The sequence below is a fragment of the Pongo abelii genome, chromosome 1, assembly GCF_028885655.2.
Source record: "Pongo abelii isolate AG06213 chromosome 1, NHGRI_mPonAbe1-v2.0_pri, whole genome shotgun sequence".
In the NCBI taxonomy this organism is placed as follows: domain Eukaryota; kingdom Metazoa; phylum Chordata; class Mammalia; order Primates; family Hominidae; genus Pongo; species Pongo abelii.
In genome coordinates this window covers 195,500,109-195,518,984 of record NC_071985.2, presented here as the reverse complement: position 1 = coordinate 195,518,984, position 18,876 = coordinate 195,500,109, and the positions used below count along the sequence as shown (strand labels likewise).

General features: G+C 45.9%; 1 protein-coding gene across 3 annotated transcripts; it reads left to right on the top strand.

Annotated features, from left to right (window-relative positions):
• The first annotated feature begins 323 nt into the window (after positions 1–323).
• On the top strand, positions 324–15,667 carry UTP11 (UTP11 small subunit processome component). 3 transcript variants are annotated; one of them, XM_063718006.1, is made up of 9 exons: positions 324–487; positions 2,582–4,002; positions 7,495–7,556; positions 8,804–8,906; positions 9,599–9,712; positions 10,194–10,287; positions 10,388–10,518; positions 13,865–13,975; positions 14,712–15,667. In XM_063718006.1, the coding sequence occupies exons 2-9, from the start codon at positions 3,940–3,942 to the stop codon at positions 14,793–14,795; spliced, it is 762 nt and encodes a 253-aa protein (XP_063574076.1). In that variant the 5' UTR covers positions 324–487; positions 2,582–3,939; the 3' UTR covers positions 14,796–15,667.
• The last annotated feature ends 3,209 nt before the right edge of the window (positions 15,668–18,876 follow it).

Below are 18,876 nucleotides of genomic sequence, written 5' to 3'. Positions count from 1 at the left end.
GCTCTAGTATCTGTAGTCATTTAATCTCTGTAAACCTCAGTCTTCTCACTGTGAAAAGTGAATGAGTCTGCCTCACAGCATTGTTGTAAGGATTGGATGAGAGCACACAATAGGTTGTCAATATGTGGGGACAGTCCCCACTTTCATGATCAAATGTTAAGGTTCAGCTACTTGGACTTGGAGTCTGGGGGCCAGAGAAAGTTAGCTCTCTGGCTTGGGCCACCTGGGCTAGGGAAACCGGCCTAGGGGCAAGCCTCCCACAGTGAAGCTGTGTCTCCCTGTCTCAATTTCCACTCCCCAGGAGGCTCACATTTCTCTGCTCACTCTATTTTCGCTGGCCCAGGAGGACGTGCCCCAGGGAAGTCCAGGGATCAGCCACATGGACTCCCTGTTCTTGTTTTCTATCTGTCCTCCCCCCTCCCTGGGAAACAGGTGTGTCTGAACTGGGGCTGGAAGCAGAGCCTGAGAGCTGGATGACTGGCCTTGGGTGAGTAGGATCCTGTTGTCTCTCACTCACCCTAGAGGTCCCCACGCACTCTTCTTTATCTCATGCTTAGGGCACCCCTGCTGTTTTTTCACTCTGCAAGGGTTTTCAAAAGGAGGCCCTGGGTGGCTACTGACAGGCCTCTCATGGTTTCCTCTGAGTGCTGAATCACTCTCTGATGCCTGTAACCACAGGCCCTCCTTCCCCCTAGTGAGAACACAGCCTTTTTCCTCTGGGTGTATTGCTCACTCTTACCTACTGGCTGCCTAGAGCCCTTGCAGGCCTCAAGGCTTGGTAGATAACCTCTTCCAAATTGCCCAGATGCTTTCTTCTATTTTTTTCTTTTTCTTTTAAGATGGAGCCTCGCTCTGTCACCCAGGTTGGAGTGCAGTGGAGCAATCTCGGCTCACTGCAACCACCACCTCCCAGGTTCAAGCTATTCTCCTGCCTCAGCCTCCTGAGTAGTTGGGACTACAGGCACGCGCCACTACACCCGATTAATTTTTGTATTTTTAGTGGAGATGGGGTTTCATCATGTTGGCCAGGCTGGTCTCAAACTCCTGACCTCAAGTGATCTGCCCGCCTTGGCCTCCCAATATGCTGTGATTACAACCATGAGCCACTGCGCCTGGCCGTCCAGAAACTTTCCTTGTGACCCCAAGCTGGACACTGAATTTGTGGGTGGAGAGGGTGAAATAAGTAAGTGACTTTCACAGAGCATGGGAGGTGGGAAGGGCAGAGCGAGAACTAATGTAGTTCAATGTTGACTGTGTGAAGGGCACCATGCCACGTGGTAGTCATTACCTCCTTCTGTCCTCACAAACACCAGAAGAGGTAGTTATTATTATCATCATCACCACTTGACAGAGTAAGACAAGCTCAGAGAGTTTGACATCATAGCCTCAAATCACAAGCCAATAGGTGATAGATATAAAGCCAGGGCTGACACCAGGGTCCCCCCTGTCTAATGTACAGAGCTAGCTTCTCTCGGGTATGCTGGTCACCCAGTGCCTTCTTCAGGGGGAAGAGGCAGGAGTGGCTGGGGCTGCCACCTAGTCACTCTGCCTGACAGCTGGTCTTCTTAATGGAAATGAGGCTGGAAAGGTGGGCATGAGGCAGGTTATAAAGGGCCTTGTCTTCCAATGGTAAGTGATAAACGAGATGGAATTTTGTTAATGCAGGAGGCCCTAAATGGGCAAGGCTCAAACTCATACTTTCAGCTCTTTCAGGCCCACTGGTCGACTGGACTGGCATTTCTGGGGACTAAGGGAAGGATTTCCCTGGAGCTCCTGAGCTGGAGGAGTGACCCCTGTCATGAGAAATGGGTGCAATTATACATCCTGTTTCATGTGGTGGAAAAGAAACCAAATGCCTCTGGAATGCTCTACTGTGCCCAATCCTTTCTCTAAACTTAGAAGCAGGTTTAGTAATAATAAAAATAACAATAGCACCTCCATTTTACTGTGAACTTGCTAAGGAATAAAAACAGCATTAAGCACTTTAAACATAGTTCGTTTTGGCTGGGCGCGGTGGCTCACGCCTGTAATCCTAGCACTTTGGGAGGCCGAGGCGGGTGCATGACGAGGTCAGGAGATCGAGACCATCCTGGCTAACACAGTGAAACCCCGTCTCTACTAAAAATACAAAAAATTAGCCTGGCGTGGTGGTGGGCACCTGTAGTCCCAGCTAGTTGGCAGGCTGAGGCAGAAGAATGGCGTGAATCCGGGAGGCAGAGCTTGCAGTGAGTCGAGATGATGCCACTGCACTCCAGCCTGGGCAACAGAGCGACACTCTGTCTCAAAAAAAAACAAAAAACAAAAAACAAAAACCCCAAAAAACCAACATATTTCTTTTAATCATCAAAACAGTCTTGTGGGTATAGTATTATTATTACCTGAGTTTTACAGATGGGGAGATGGAGGCTCAGTGAATCTAACTTTACCTTGACTGGGGTGGCATCAGAACACACCTCATGGGTCATTACCTTGTACTGCCTCTGATTCGCATATCGTCAACCAGCCATTCCTTTAGGGGTGTGAGGGACTCAGAACTTTACAGCTATTGTCATTGGGTGATTTCCTTCTATGCTCTTTACAGATATGACTCCTCAGTTCAACTATGAGCTCTTGACAGCAATATAAGGCAAGAAGTGCATGTTATTATTATCCTCATTTTATGCTTGAGAAAAATGATGCTCATTAAAGTCAAGAAACCTGCCAAAAGTCACACAGCCTGTAAGTGAGTGGCAGAGCCAGGTATGGTTTTAAGGTCTCTTGTCTGTCTATAGAATATTTTTTCCTGTACACTGTGGTAGAGGAGCAAAAAATGGACAGGTCAGATGAAGTTTATATAGTGTCCCAAGTTACAGAAAAGAATAGTGGCATGGGGCCTCTGGGGGCTGGTGGCAACACATATTATGGGAATGTGAGAGGAGGAAATGTCCTGTTATGGAGATAAAATCTCTCAGGAAGTAATAGTCGTCAGCCCTCTTCTTGACACAGATAACTCACTAAAAATGTAGATTTCCTTTGTAGGTGTAAATTTATTTCTACAAAAGGAAGGACAGCTTTTCAGAGCAACTCCTGTGTCTGCAGTTTCTCAGCATAACCAGCTTTAAGAAACAAGCCAGAGAAATATATATTTTGGGGTGGTGGCATATTCTGGCCTCCCACAGTCACATTTTGGAGTGGCGCGTCCCGAGCCCCAACACTGTTTTTTTTTTTTTTTGAGACGGAGTCTCACTCTATTGCCCAGGCTGGAGTGCAATGGCGCCATCTCGGCTCACTGCAACCTGTGCCTCCCAGGTTCAAGTGATTCTCCTGCCTCAGCCTCCCGAGTAGCTGGGATTACAGGCCCGCACCACCAAGCACAGCTAATTTTTGTATTTTTTTTAAGTAGAGAGGGGGTTTCACCATGTTGGGCAGGCTCCTGACCTCGTGATCCGCCTGCCTTGGCCTCCCAAAGTGCTGGGATTACAGGCGTGAGCCACCGAGCCCAGCCAGCCCCAACACTGTGAAATCCGTACTGCTCTAGCTTTAAACATACCTCCTAGATACAGCAACCCGTGCCGAGCTGTAAGTGACTGCACATGCGCACACGCTAAGCCCAGCTCAGACAGAGGCCAGTGCCAGCCACGTGTTCTCAGGTGCCCACGCGGGCCAAGCGCGAAGGCGAGATCTGGGTAGCGTGGACAGGCGCTAGCGAATAAGAACTGGCTCTTACAGAGTCACGAAACTAGATCTAGGAAACTACACTTCCCAGAAGCAGCTTGCGGTGACTGCCTTTGTTGGATGACGTACTTCCGGAAATCCGGCTCCGGATAGGTTGCTTAGAGGAAGTGGGCGGTTCTAAACCACCGGCGGCTAGGCCTATTTCCGGTAGGAATCAGTGGACTTAGCGGCAGAGGCAGTGCGGATCCGGCATTGTCCACTGAGCTTTTCCAGGGCTGTACAGACATGGCGGCGGCTTTTCGGAAGGCGGCTAAGTCCCAGCAGCGGGAACACAGAGAGCGAAGCCAGGTAGGACCATACGGGCCCCACGAGTGCTGGCCTTTGTCGCCATGTGTTACTCTCGCCCCAACCCTGTCGCCACCGTGGGGTCCGGATCCAAACTGTATGTAAATACACGTAAATGTATGCTAATGACGCTGGCGTGGCTGGGGCGGAGCTTCGTGGGAACGAGTGGAGGGGATTTGTCGTTTCCGTTCTAGGAAGAGCAGGGGCTGCCCCCCTTTCCTTGGGGATATAAAACCTACTCTGGAAGATTTCAGTGTGGTGATTGAGTAAGATAATGTCTGTCAAGTGCCTGGTCTCTTCTGAGGAGTTGAGGTCCGAGCTCATATAGGCAACAACTGCCGGGCTGAAATTGGATCCCACGTCTAATGGTCAGCTCCGCCTGCTGCATATGGGGGCCCTGACCGAAGAGACTGTGGTTACTAATGTGGTATCATCATCACACTGGGCGCTTGTGGTTCATGAAGATCTGCCACATGTGCTTTTTGTTTATGCCTTACCCCTTAATGTTGGCCTTTTCATTCCCATTATACAGATGAGGAAACTGAGGTCCAGAGTGGTGACTTGTCCAGTTACAAACACCAGATTCAGGCAGAGTAAACAGTTCTAGGATTTCTATGGTGGGTGTGTCTGTGTAGGGAGGTTGAGTAGAAATAAGCTTATATGCAGAATCAGTTGATACACTGTCAGGAATCCCGTGCTTAATATCTGATTCAGAAAGGCCCTTAGACATACATATGTGCTCCAATTTAGTTTTACAGATGAGGAAGACAGGGGAAAGAGTTGTGCAGCTGACTGATGGGATAGAACTAAGGCCTCTTAATTACAGTTCAGTCTTCCTGCTTAATAGCATATATCAAACTTTTTTTTTTTGAGATGGAGTCTCACTCTGTTGCCCAGGTTGGAGTGCAGTGGCACAATCTCGCCTCACTACAACCTCCGCCTCCCAGGTTCAAGCGGTTCTCCTGCCTCAGCCTCTCGAGTAGCTGGGACTGCAGGTGCACACTACTATGCCCTGCTAATTTTTGTATTTTTAGTAGAGATGGGGTTTTGTCAGATTGGCCAGGCTGGTCTCGAACTTCTGACCTCAGGTGATCTACCCGCCTTGGCCTCCCAAAGTGCTGGGATTACAGGCGTGAGCCCCTGCACCCGCCCAAAACTGTCACCTTTTGAGCACTTACTATATGCTAGGCACAGCCCTGCATGTTTTTACAGTTGTCTCATGTAATCCTACAACATCCCTATGAAGTGGATGTTACCCTCATTCCTCATTTTACAAATGAGGAATCTGGTGCTTAAAGAGATTGAATAGTATATCCAAAGTCACAGTTGTAAGTAGTGGAATTGGATTAGCAGAGAAGACGGAGGGCTTTCAAAGCTGGCTGTGGACATGGCATGGCCATGGCTGAGTAGGAACAGAAGGCCTATGTGGAAGAGGTGAGAAGAAGACCATCCTGAAAAGGTGGGTAAACCGTTGACACAAACGTTCCATATTTAGGTAGTTTGGACTTTATCCTGTAGATCCTTCAGTAGGGCAGCAGGGGAGGTACTAAAGATATTTTCTATGGAGGGTGTATGTGTTATTACGTAAACTATTTCGGATATAATACCAGGTTTCTTTTTGTAATGCGGTTGTACATTCAGGTGGACATGAGAGATTTCAAGATTTCTGCCTCACCTGATGTTGTTGCTCTTTTGATCCTTTAGCTTGCTTTCTCTACTCTGTCAACCTCCCTTTGCTGTAATTAAAGTTAAAATTATTAGAGGAGGTTTGGTGTTATTTTACTTACGTTTTTGAGATAGTGTCTCCCTCTGTTGCCAAGGCTGGAGTGAGTGGGGCAATCACGGCTCACTTCAGGCTCGACCCCCTCACTCAAGCCATTCTTTTGCCTCAGCTTCCTGAGTAGCTGGGACCACAGGCGTGTACCGTGACACCCAGCTAATTTTATTTTATTTTTTTAATTTGTAGAGATGAGGTCTCACTGTGTTGCCCAGGCTGGTCTTGAACTCCTCGGCTCAAGTGATCTGTCCACCTCAGCCTCCCAAAGTGCTGGGATTGCAAGTGTGAGCCTGGCCTTAAATAGTTATTTATTGCATCACTTGAAGGATAAAAGATGAGAAAGATGACTGTTAAAAATCCTACCCAAATTATTATACAAGTTTTTTTTTGTTTGTTTTTTTGAGGCGGAGTCTCGCCCTGTTGCCCAGGCTGGAGTGCAATGGTGCGATCTTGGCCCACTGCAGCCTCCCCCTCCCGTGTTCAAGCAATTCTTCCAGCTCAGCTTCCCGAGTAGCTGGGATTACAGGCACCCGCCATCATGCCCGGCTAATTTTTGTATTTTTGTAGAGGTGGAGTTTCACCAGGTTGGCCAGGCTTGTCTTGAACTCCTGACCTCAGGTGCCCCACCCACCATAGCCTCCCAAAGTGCTGGGATTACAGCATGAGCCACTGCACCTGGCCTATTATACAAGTTTAAACACTAGAGAAGTGTATGCATTTCCCAAAATGTTAAGATTGTTCGCAACAGAAGAGGACTGAGTCTACTGTGATGGCCCTAGGGAGAATGGGTTCTAGTTTTGGCTCTGCTACTTATTAGTTCTGTGTTCTTGGGCATATCATTCTCTAAACCTCATTCCCTTTATGGAAAACTGGGGTAACAATAGTGCCTGTTTCACCTTCTTTCCAAGATTGTGGTAGGGATTAAATGAAATTGTGTAAGGAGCATAGCACATTGCAAGACCCTGACATATACTAAGTGCTCAACAAATGGTAGTATGTAGAAAGATCATACCAAGATTTAATCCTTATACCTTCCATGCTCTCCAAGTCTACGTCAGAGAAAGTACTTTCTGTCATACTTTTTTCTCATACCTAGTACCACAAGTATAATAATAATAGTAAACTCATGCTGGAAAGCTGCTATGTGTCAAGCCATGTGCAGGCATTACCATTTATACAAGCTCCTTGAATCCTCAGTAGAACCCGGAGAAGCAGGTACTATTTTCATGTTACAGTCAGGAAATAGCAGCTCAGAGAAGTTAAGTGACATGCCCAAGGTCACAGATTGTTCAGAGGTAAAGCTTGGATTTGAACCCACATCTCCAGACTCTAAATTTAGCTCCCTTACCACAGTTACCTCCCTGTTACTATGTTTTCCCTTTGTAGTATTTTATAAACCCTTGGATTAAGTTGGTAGTAATTTTAGTACAACTGGCAACTGCTTGCTTAGTGCCGAGTCATTGTTGCCTCTCTCTGTCCTTAATAGGCCAAGAAACCTACTACAGCAGTGCTTGTGACCTGTCTGGTGCTGGCAGGGTCCCTCTCATCCTTGGGCAGAGCCCAGTTGTGGGGAGGGGAGGGAACAGGGTCTGGGTTAGCTCCAAGGACTGGATTTACTGAGCACTCCAGAGACTCCTGTGCCTGTTAGATGTCATGTTGATTTGGATATGTGTTCATGAAGGAAACTAAGCACTGTTGTTTTTTCTTTTGTCTTCTAGCCTGGCTTTCGAAAACATCTGGGCCTGCTGGAGAAAAAGAAAGATTACAAACTTCGTGCAGAGTGAGTTCAGTCTTTCTGGTAGAGGCACTGCCAAGAAAGCTTACAACCTCCTTGCACTGCAGCTGAATTGCCTGACTGTCCAACAGGGGATAATTTCCTGCCATTGATAAAATGGCCAAAGCTCTGGCAGCCTGTCAGATAATTTTTTCTGTGACCCTAAATTTCTCTCTTTGTTTAGGCAGATCATTATTTATTTAACTGTAGTTGCACTGTGAATTATTTGTATTATGTTGTTCCAGATCATTTTCTCGTAGTGGCTTTGATTTGGCTCTGCCTTGGTGTTTGAGCCCAAAGCTGAATCTTTTTCTCTTTGTTTTCTTGAAGTGCAGGATATAATCTGAAATTCCATTTGTTGAGTCTCTTACGTCACCATGTGTGTGATGTGGAATGAAGAGATGTGAAAGATGGATTCATGAGACCAAGCGTGGGTGATAATGAACTCTGAAAACATTTTATAAAACAATTATCCCCATTCTTCTTCTCTGTTAGCACTTTGTTTGCAAAATACTTCTTAATTATTTGTTAGCCATACATGTCAGCTGAGGTCCTTTTTATGCCCGTGGTCTAGATGGTGGTGATGGATTAAATGGGTTTCTGTAGGTCCCAGAGATTTTAAGGCTAATGATAATTAAGTATTGTTATTGGGCCAGGCAATGTTCTAGGATATTTACCATTTTTACACTGATTTGTCCCTCCCAACCTTCTGGGATGGGTGACTATTACCGTATTCATTTTACAAATGAAATTGGGATGCAGGATGGTTAAATAACTTATCCAAGGTTACTTAGCCAGAAGTTGTCAAGTCCAGATTTGAACCCATGCTGTCTGGCTCCAGAGTCCATGATTCTAGTCATTGCCCTATACTGTACTGTGTAGTTTCCGAATTATATGTGGTCATTTGGTGCCCAAGCTTGCACCATATCCTGTCTAAGGAGTTTTAATTTGTACTTTGTTTGGTGTCTCCCTGTAATGATATAAATGGCACTGAAACATATATGGGCTGGGGACAGTTAATTTCAGGTTCCACTGGAATAGGAACTGTTGATTAGATTGTGGACCCTGCGAAGACATGAGCTCAGCTCAGTGACAGTGGAGTGTCCAGATCCAGTCACTGCTTTGGCTTTTTTGAGTTTCACTCTGTGTGACCTTTTAGATGCTTGTAGTTTGCTTATTGTGGGTTTTTGGTTTTTTAAAATTATCTATTTTTTTTTTTTTTTGCTATGAACCTCATTTAACCTGTCTTTTAGTGACTACCGTAAAAAACAAGAATACCTCAGAGCTCTCCGGAAGAAGGCTCTTGAAAAAAATCCAGATGAATTCTACTACAAAATGACTCGGGTTAAACTCCAGGTGGGTGCCCAATGGCTTGGTTGGTGTTTTGAGCTCCACACGTTGGAAAATAAGGACAGGGAGGAGATGGAGAGGAAGAATCCTTGGCCTTAATTTAACCCTTCTCTGGTTAGTGCAGGTGCTCTTGGTCAGTGTCCAAGGCAAACCTTCCACTTCCAGAGGAGTGTGCATTTTTACCTTTGAATCTGGGTTGTCTTACACCTGGAGCTGTTCTAGGACGGATGACTGGAGGTGCTACATTGAATGTACGCCTCAGGGGCCTGTGTCTAGGATTGCTGTTAGCATACAGAATTTGGTTGTCTTTTTGTTTTTTTTTGAGATGGACTCATTCTCTGTTGCCCAGGCTGGAGTGCAGTGGTGCGATCTCGGCTCCCTGCAACCTCTGCCTCCCGGGTTCAAGTGATTCTTGTGCGTCAGCCTCCCGAGTAGCTGGAACTACAGGCACACACTACCGTGCCCGGCTAAGTTTTTGTATTTTTAGTAGAGACAGGGTTTCACCATGTTGGTCAGGCTGGTCTTGAACTCCTGACCTCAAGTGACCTGCCCATCTCGGCCTCCCAAAGTGCTGGGATTACAGGTATGAGCGACCGCACTTGGTCTATGGTTGTCTTTGTTCTAGCCATGCACTGTGCCAACAACTTATTAATGATTTTAATCTAATAGGGAGTATATCTTTTAAATTTGGATTTTAGGATGGAGTACATATTATTAAGGAGACTAAGGAAGAAGTAACCCCAGAACAACTAAAGCTGATGAGAACTCAGGACGTCAAATATATAGAAATGAAGAGGGTTGCAGAAGCTAAGGTAATTCACTCTTTGTTCTGATTGGTTTTATTGATTAAGAAAAGAAACTTAAATTCATCAATCTCAAGTTACTCATTAATTTCTTCTGGCATTTACAATCTCCATCTCACTTGATTGTAATAATGATTTAGAAGTATAGTTAGCATGGTAGAGTGGAAAGAGTTCAGGTTTGGGAATGAGACAGACCTAGGTTTGAGTTCTGGCACTGCCATAAATTACTAGCCCCATGACAATGGGCAAATTCAACTCCCTGAGGCTCTTCCCTCATTTCTGTCTCAGGGGACTGTTGCAGGGATTAAGTGGTCTTGGGAAGTGCCTAGCCCAGTACCTGATATTTGTTGGGATCCTTTCCTTTAAAAGAATAAAGCAAGTTCTTTGCTGGCTGGCAATAATGATGTGAAATGGTTTAAACTTTTGCAGTTTTTTTTTTTGGTACCCTAGAATAATCTAATATAAAGTGAGACCATATTCTGTGTTCTAGAAAATTGAAAGACTAAAATCAGAGCTCCATCTGCTGGATTTCCAGGGGAAGCAACAGAACAAGCATGTGTTCTTTTTTGACACCAAAAAGGAAGGTATGAAATGTTTGAAGGTTTGTGGGACAGTCTACCATGCCAGTCTATGTCGTTTGGTGTTAGAAACAGACAGTGCCTTAAGGATTGTCTTGAATTTTAGTTGAACAGTTTGACGTCGCAACTCACCTGCAGACAGCCCCGGAGCTAGTCGACAGAGTCTTTAATAGGCCCAGGATAGAGACCTTGCAGAAAGAAAAAGTGAAAGGAGTTACCAATCAGACTGGACTTAAGGTAATTTTCTCTGTTGTTCTTCACAGGTGAGTTTAGGGGGAACCTAGGTTTGTGGTTTTTTTTTTTTTTTTTTGCTACTGCATTTAAAATAATTTTTAAAATTTATTTTATTTTATTTTTTAGAGTCTCACTGTCTCCCAGGCCTGGAGTACAGTGGCACGATCTCGGCTCACTACAACCTCCGCCTCCTGGGTTCAAGCAATTCTCATGCCTCAGCCTCCCCAGTAACTGGGACTATAGGGGTGCACCACCACACCCAGCTTATTTCTGTATTTTTCATAGAGATGGGGTTTCGCCATGTTGGCCAGGCTGGTCTTGAACTCCTGACCTCAGTTGATCTGCCTGCCTTGGCCTCCCGAAGTGTTGGGATTACAAGTGTGAGCCACTGTGCCTGGCCTAAAATAATTCATTTATGGAAAACTCATGAGTTCCCTTAGAAAAGTGGATTTGTAGGAGGATTTGATGATGGGATGGAAGTGGAGAAGGGCTTCTTGATTTCTATGATCGGAGGAGGTATAGTGGTCAGAAGCTTAAGTTCTGGCCTTTAGACCTGGGTTTGAATCCCAATTCTGACCCTGCTCTTTGTGCTTTTAATACTTGTAACAGATGCCAGTGTTTTGAAAATGCAGAGAAAGGGATTGCTGAAGATTAAAGGATTTGGAATACTTTAATATTGAACCTTTAGCAGTGAATATGCACATCAAAAGGTCTTTCTGTGTTTTTATTTTTCTTGAGACGGGGTCTCACTGTCACCCAGGCTGGAGTGCAGTGGTGTGATTATGGCTCGCTGCAGTCTCCACCTTCTGGGCTTAAGCGATCCTCCTGCCTCAGCCTCCTGGGTAGCTGGGACCACACGTGTGTGCCACCATGCCTAGCTAATTTTAAAATTTTTTTTGTAGAAATGGGGTCTCGCTAAGTTGCCCAGGCTGGTCTTAAACTCCTGAGCTCAAGTGTTTCCTCCCGCCTTGGCCTCCTGAAGTGTTGGGATTACAGGCGTGAGCCACCATGCCTGCCCAAAAGGTCTTTCATATTGTGTATTGTAACAAAAATTTTGTTTTGGCTTTTCCTTATGGTGCTTTCCGTCACTGTAACTGGGTTGTGCAGAAGACATGCTTTTCCTCAAAGCCTTCTGGAGTTGAACTCTTCTGACTGATTCATTAAAAAAAAATGCTGTCAATGTGTTTCAAGCAGACAGCTGTTCTGTTTTGATTTGAATCATTTACACCGCATCAGTTTTGCTTCCAATGTTTAATTTCACAGCAGTTTTCTCTAGCTCAGAGGCAGCTAAACTTGCTTTAGTAATATAAATACCCCTAATTAGTTTGACTATATTGGGTAATCCCATAAATCTGACAGTCTGTGCAATAAAGCGAAAACAAAAGCTGTCTGAAACCACTGCTGTGAGACTGTGCTAGAATCTGTGAATTGTTGAAGTCTAAGGCCCAGTAATATTTCCTTCTGTAGATAACACTTCCAGCCAAAGAGCTTGCTTGCGAGTGTTCTCGTGATAACCCTGTTGTTTGTCAATTAGGTGTACTTTTTTTTTTTTTTTTTTTGAGATAGAGTCTCACTCTGTCACCCAGGCTGGAGTGCAGTGGCATGATATCGGCTCACTGCAACCTCTGCCTCCTGGGTTCAAGCAATTCTCGTGCCTCAGCCTCCCGAGTAGCTGGGATTATAGGTGCCTGCCACCACACCTGGCTAATTTTTTGTATATTTAGTAATTTTTTGTATATTTAGTAGAGACGGGGTTTCACCATTTTGGCCAGGCTGGTCTTGAACTCCTGACCTTGTGATCCACCCACCTCAGCCTCCCAAAGTGCAGGGATTACAGGCGTGAGCCACTGCGCCCGGCAATTAGGTGTACTTTCAATTAGCCGTGTCACTGACGCTTCTCAAGAATTGTGGTAGTCCCTAAAGAGATTAGTATTCCAAATTCCCATGTAGAATAGTTCACCAGCATAGCTTTTGAGAAGTTAGGGAGGTTTAGATTTTTGCCATTTTTGTCTAGTAATGATGTTTCTTTCTATTTTGTTTACTGCAAAATCATTTTTATTAAGAGACTGCTGGTGGGTGGATTGCAAGGATATTTTGTCTGTAACTTGGAGTGGGTAGACAACCCATGAGTGAGCTTTAGGAGGTCTGTGAAAACCCCCCTTTCTCACTAGTATTTTGTGCAGATAGGTATATGTGCTTGCACAACCTTTTACAAACGTGTATGTACATTTATCTCAAGAAAGATCCCAGGCTGGGCGTGGTGGCTCACGCCTGTAGTCCCAGCAGTTTGGGAGGCCAAGGTAGGTGGATCACTTGAGGTCAGGAGTTCGAGACTAGCCTGGCCAACGTAGTGAAACGCTGTCTGTACTAAAAATACAAAAATTAGCCAGGCGTGGTGGCGGGCGCCTGTACTCCCAGCTACTAGGGAGGCTGAGGCAGCAGAATTGCTTGAACCCAGGAGGCGGAGGTTGTAGCGAGCCGAGATAGTGCCACTGCACTCCAGCCTGGGCGACAGAGCAAGACTCCACCTCAAAAAAAAAAAAAAAAAAAAAAAAGAAAGAAGAAAGATCCCAAAGCTTTCATCAATTTCTCTGAGGTTGATGATTCCCCAAAATGTAAGGACCCCACTGATCTTTGAGGAGTCATTAGCAGTGAGAATTCTCAGGTCAGCTTCTGCTGAAAAAATTCTTCTGCTTTCTGAGTGGTAAGATTTTCAGGCACCAGCACACTGCCTGGGGACCCTTCTGTTGCGGACTCTTCTGTTGCTCTCCATTCACTTTGTGTAGGGTTTCCAACACTGATTCATTCCTGCCATCATCTCAGGTGACTGTGGCACTCACACAAAGGTTGAAGCAGCTTAGTGTAGTAGTGGAAAGATTCCTGGGATTTGTGAGAGGGGGATAGTCCTGACTCTGCTCCAGGTGAGCCATGTGGCCTTGGACTACTTCTTCTCTGGGCCTCATTTTTCTGCATTTGTAAATGACAGGTTTCGGTAAGATAGTCTACAGGGTTCCTTTTTAAATTTTTTAATTTTTTTTTTTGAGACAGAGTCTCATTATGTTGCCTACGGTGGTCTGGAACTCCTGGGCTCAAGTGACCCTCCCTCCTCAGCCTCCCAAAGTGCTGGGATTACGGGCGTGAGCCACTGCGTCTGGCTCAGGGTTCCTTTCAGCTCCAGAATGTGATGTTCCTAAAATGGGCAACGTTATTGTTACCACGTTATGTTGATTCTGGTGAAAGGAGGGAGTTGATGAAACTATGCAGTTGGCTTAAATGGATTAAGAAACAGTTTCTTACTCATTTTTGTCCTGTTCATTGTTCACTGAGAATGTGTGTGTTTCTTCTTCAGCGAATAGCTAAAGAAAGGCAAAAGCAGTATAACTGCCTGACACAGCGGATTGAACGAGAGAAGAAATTGTTCGTTATTGCTCAGAAAATTCAAACACGCAAAGATCTTATGGTGAGGAGAGAGAGCCTTAGGCCTCTTTTTTTTTTTCCCCCCCCTTTTCTTTCTTGTAAAGGTCTTAACTCAGACTGGATTTCAGCTGTGTGTAAATCAACCCCGGTGAAAATGTCTGCTCCTCAGGGGCAGTGGTTTGAGCCAGTGTCTGTTACTCTGACAGTGTTGAAATGCGCCTTGATTAAGAAGGTAATAAGGGGGTTATTAGTCAGTGCTTTGGAACAGCAAAGGGTAGGATCGGGTAGCATATGAACTTTATAGCTTATGAGCAGCTCCCGTAACATTTAAACAGGTTAACAAAACAGTGCATGTCACTCATTGGTGTTTAAAAATAGACAACATTGTGTAGTTAAATAGCAGAGCTGAGGAATATAAGATGCCTCTTTCATATTCTTATCATTCCTCTAAATGTCAAATTCTTTAGCTTTGTAGATCATTTAGGTCAGCCTTTCTCAACTGGGGTTCCGTGAGAGAATTAAAATTATAATTTTAAATGAAACAACTACTTGAACACCTTTCTTCTCAATTTTCCTAGGACTGTACACAGCTAGTACTTTCTAGATGCCTAGGAGAGAAGTTAATTCATTGCCTACAGTGGATGCCTTGGGCAGTAGGGCTGTGTCTGTTCTCAACTTTGAGAAGGGCTGAAACAGGTGCTAATAGGTAGTTTATTAACCTTTCGATTTTACAAAACCATTTCCTTCTCTTTACTGATCACCTTTTTACTCTTTTGTAGGATAAAACTCAGAAAGTGAAGGTGAAGAAAGAAACGGTGAACTCCCCAGCTATTTATAAATTTCAGAGTCGTCGAAAACGTTGACATGTTATAGATAAGCCTTGTCATTCTGCATCAAAAATCTGTTGTCTTTTTCTAGTAACTTCAAATTCCATTACTCCAAATGGCATGGTTTTCCGGTTTGTAACCGTAACTAAGTTGTCAGTCTGACATTTAATGTCTTTCTATGGACAACAATAAATCTCCCTCCCTTCTGTAATTGTTTTTGGATTGTGAAATTAGTCTTATTTTTATATACTTAATTTTTTTTTTCTTTGAGATAAGGTCTTTGTTGCCAGGCTGGAAGTGCAGTGTGTGATCATGGCTCACTGCAACTTTGAACTCCTGGGCTCAAGTGATCTTCCTGCCTCAGCCTCTTGAGTAGCTGGGACCACAGACATGTGCCACCATGTCTGAGCAATGTTTAAATTTTCTGTAGAGACCAGGTTTTGCCATGTTGGCCAGGCTGGTTTTGAACTCCTGGCCTCAAGCAATCCTCCCACCTTGGCCTCCCAAAGGGCTGGGATTACAGGGATGAGCCACTATGCCCAGCCCATAATTTTTTTTGTTATGAAACATAGGATCTCATTACAGCAGATTTGGAAACTAGATTGATTCATTCCTAATCCCAGTGCTTATTCAATAATAACAAATATTTATTGCATGCTTAACTATGCTAGGAGCTGGAGCTGTGGAGGTGGACAATTACTGTGAGTAGTCTAGTTGATTTCCTCCATTTTGTAAAATGAGGCATCACTTTTTGTCCATGTTTTTGTGTTTTATAGTTACAGTAAACACTTTGATGTCCTACTTTTTAATTAAATCATTAGCTCTTTCCCAGTTTGTTACATCACAAAAATTTTTTACAGTAATATATGCTAGAGTAAACGTTAAAATAAATATTTTTAATGATTGCATAGTGTTTTATCTAGTGGATAGACTGATTTTACCCTCACTCATTCTTCTTTTATTGGCTATTCAGGTGGCTTCATAAATTATCCAAGGAGGAATTTTTTTCTCTTACTTAACAGCTGCACATAGAAACTCTTGGAACAAGGAACCTACGGGAGCACCTCTTCCTTATTGATGAAGCTCAAATCAGAATAGGCCTGGCTGTGTCTTTGTCCTCTGCACTCCATGCCAACTCATAATTCCAAGGCTAGAATAGCTTGGTGCAGACCTTCACTCTGGGAATATGGACCCCTGGGTGTGTTGGCCAGCTTCTTTCTCTTCCCTGGTTCTCTCCTTCCTTTGTTTGCCCATATCAGGATTATAGGCCAAGGCCAGTAAGGACAGGGCTGAACATCCTTAGAGCAAACATGGGAGAACAGGGAGCGGGGTTCTGGGGGGCTTGCTCAGCCCTTACCCCATGGAGGGAGAACAGCCGTGTGTGGATTTTAAGGCTTTAAAAGAAAATCGTTAATGCTTAATAAGTGCCCGTGACTGTGAGGTTCCTGTACAAGCCTAGACTAGAAGCCTGTTTCCTCAGGGTGTACCCAGTGGAATTTAAATCAGGGGCCCTGGAAAACAGGAAGAAGGGCCAGGAAACAGAAGCCAGTAGGCTTTGCCTTCAGGAAGGAAATGCTTCCCATTGTGTGTATGCACTCCATTCCGGGGAGGTGCTGAGCTCAGTCAATCTGACAGTTTTAGAGACTTGAGGATTAAACCAGGGAAGGAACTCATCATAGTGATACTGGACAGGGAAGTGAGCAGACTAAGCAGCAGTCTGATCCTGGGGTCAAACAGCTGGATGCTGCTGCTCCGTCTCTTGCCCCTGCTGGGTGGGAAAGTAGGGGAGAGGATAGGGAATAGACCTAAATGCCTTCTCACGAACCACACACCCACATGAAGATAGGCTCGCCTCATGGAATCTCATGTTCACAGAGGCACAAGGCACATATAACTCAGGCCTCATAAACAGGTACAGGCATATGTACACACCATCTGGCACAGGAGCACAAACAGTGACGTTTGAAGAGGCACACTCCCAGGCCAAATGGAACAGGAAAGTCCATCCTTTTGGTGTACTGTGAGTTCCAGGCTGAAGGTAATCGGAGTGCTATAAGGGGAGCTGGGTGTTCTGAACTGCTGTTACGCTGAGTGCTGTCTCCAAGACTCAAGGATTTTAAGCAAAGAAATTGGCTGTCCCAGTGACTAAGCAAAGACAGGCCCCAGCCCCATGTATTCTGAGAATTGGCCAGGGCTTTGCTGCTTTGGTGCTCAGTGGGATCCCAGGCTCTTGGCTTGTTGGGGAGGGAAGAGTATTGTTTGCTTAGGAGCCGCCCTTCTTGGCCTAGAGGTGATTTGGTCTGTTGGTGGCATACTGCTCTAGCTGTGCCAAGGGGGCTGTGGGCAGCCTGTCGAGCTGGAGGGCTTTTCTGAGTCAGGACTTGTTTGGCTCAGGTCTCTTGTACAAACCAAGTCTCCAAACAGCAGTTCTATGGTGATGTGGACCCTTCAGGTCTGTCCAACAGAGAATTCATTAAGCCTGGCTCAGTCTTAGTCTGTTGCCTCATCCTAGGGCCCTTCCCACCAAAGCAGGAGAGTGTCAAGCCCTAGCTTTATTCTTGAATAAGTTCATCTTTTTCTTTGAGACGGAGTCTCGCTCTGTCACCCAGGCTGGAGTGCAGTGGTGCGATCTTGGTTCACAGCAACCTCCGCCTCCTGGGTTCAAGCGATTCTCTTGCCTCAGCCTCTCTAGTAGCTGGGATTACAGGTGCAGAGACGGGGTTTCGCCATGTTGGCCAGGCTGGTCTCGAACTCCTGATCTCAGGCGATCCATCCCTCCTTGGCCTCTCAAAGTGCTGGGATTACAGGCATGAGCCACTGCTCCTAGCCAATCTTTTTCTGATTTCTAACTGCTTCCTGGTGCTAGGGTGGAAAAGGGCCCAGCAGGTGGAGCTGCTGCCCCTTTGCTGGGATTCCTTCTCAGGGACTTGGTGTCCACCCACCCAGCACACTTGGCTTCTTTCAGAAGTGTCCTTGTACTTAGGAAGTACTTGCATGTGTTTGCTTATTGAATTTAATGCCAGGGGGAGAGCTCCCATGAAGAAATGGGATTTTCTCACCCTGAGTTTGAGATGAGTGTGGCCCCAGGAGGAAAACTGGGCAGGAAGGTGCTTTTCCTTCCTGTTTCTAGTGAGGACCATGCAGGGAGGGCTCTGTCACAGAGCCCCAAGTTTCCCATAGGGTAGTTGCACCCAGACCTGGGAGGGGTCTCCCTCCGTGCAGCTTTAAGCATCTGTTTGTCGCTCACTGTCCTCTCCCCCATGCTGCTGACTGTGGGGCACTGAGCAGTTACAGCTGCACGTCCTCCAGCAGGGAAGGCAGCCAACAGATGCAGACTCGCTCTGCCTACCTGTGGAGGCCGGTGAGGCCAGGGCCTGTTGGGACTTGAAACAGTGAGGCAAGTGGGTGTGTGGTGCTGGGCTCCCCGCTCAAGTTCTCCCAGCGTGCCAGTTCCCGGAGCCTTATGTGCAGGGTGTTGGGGAAGGGCGGGCTGAACCGTGGGTGGGAGTCTTGGCTCAAAGCCCCAGGTGAGTGGAGGAATTGGGGGCGGACCTGAAGTACTGTCTTGAGGCGGACCTGGCAGGCCTCTTGGGTGTGTGCAGCTGCCTCCCCGGGTCAGAGGGTGCGCCCTCTGTACCCAACCAGGTCTCCACAGGTCTGTCTCAGCAAAAAGTGCAGGGAAGGATCAGAGAGAAGCTGTAAAACAAAGGGAGGCAGAGCTTCCCTTCCCAAGCCTACTGCTGAGAGGTTGGAGTGTAGAGGAGGCTGCCTAGTTCATGCTTCTGCCTGTTCTTTCCTCAACTGCTCTGGCCAGAGGGAAGAAAGTCTCCCCTGCTTCTCAGGCTCCCTGTAAGGAATCTCCTGGCTCCCTATTCCTGGATCCATCATCATCACATTTAGGAAGTCTTGTCCAATCTACTTCTCCTAGGTGAAGCGTACACCTAGGTCTCCTTGTTCATCTTGTCCGCTTCGCTTGATGCAAAGGGAACAAACTGCTTGGGGCTGGGGTGGTTGCACAGTCCAGCCCTGTGCTCCTGCGTGGTGGTTAGGAGAGGCTCGTCCAGAACGGAGCTAAGGACCCAGCTTTTTCTAGGCAAGAGGAATATATCAAGGGAAC

Bases quoted from the DNA above. Each gene is read 5' to 3' on its own strand.
- UTP11 (XM_063717989.1), top strand. From the start codon at position 3,940: ATGGCGGCGGCTTTTCGGAAGGCGGCTAAGTCCCAGCAGCGGGAACAC. The intron at 4,003-7,494 runs GTAGGACCATAC...TTTGTCTTCTAG, and splicing joins AACACAGAGAGCGAAGCCAG to CCTGGCTTTCGAAAACATCT. The intron at 10,288-10,387 runs GTATGAAATGTT...CTTGAATTTTAG, and splicing joins TTTTGACACCAAAAAGGAAG to TTGAACAGTTTGACGTCGCA.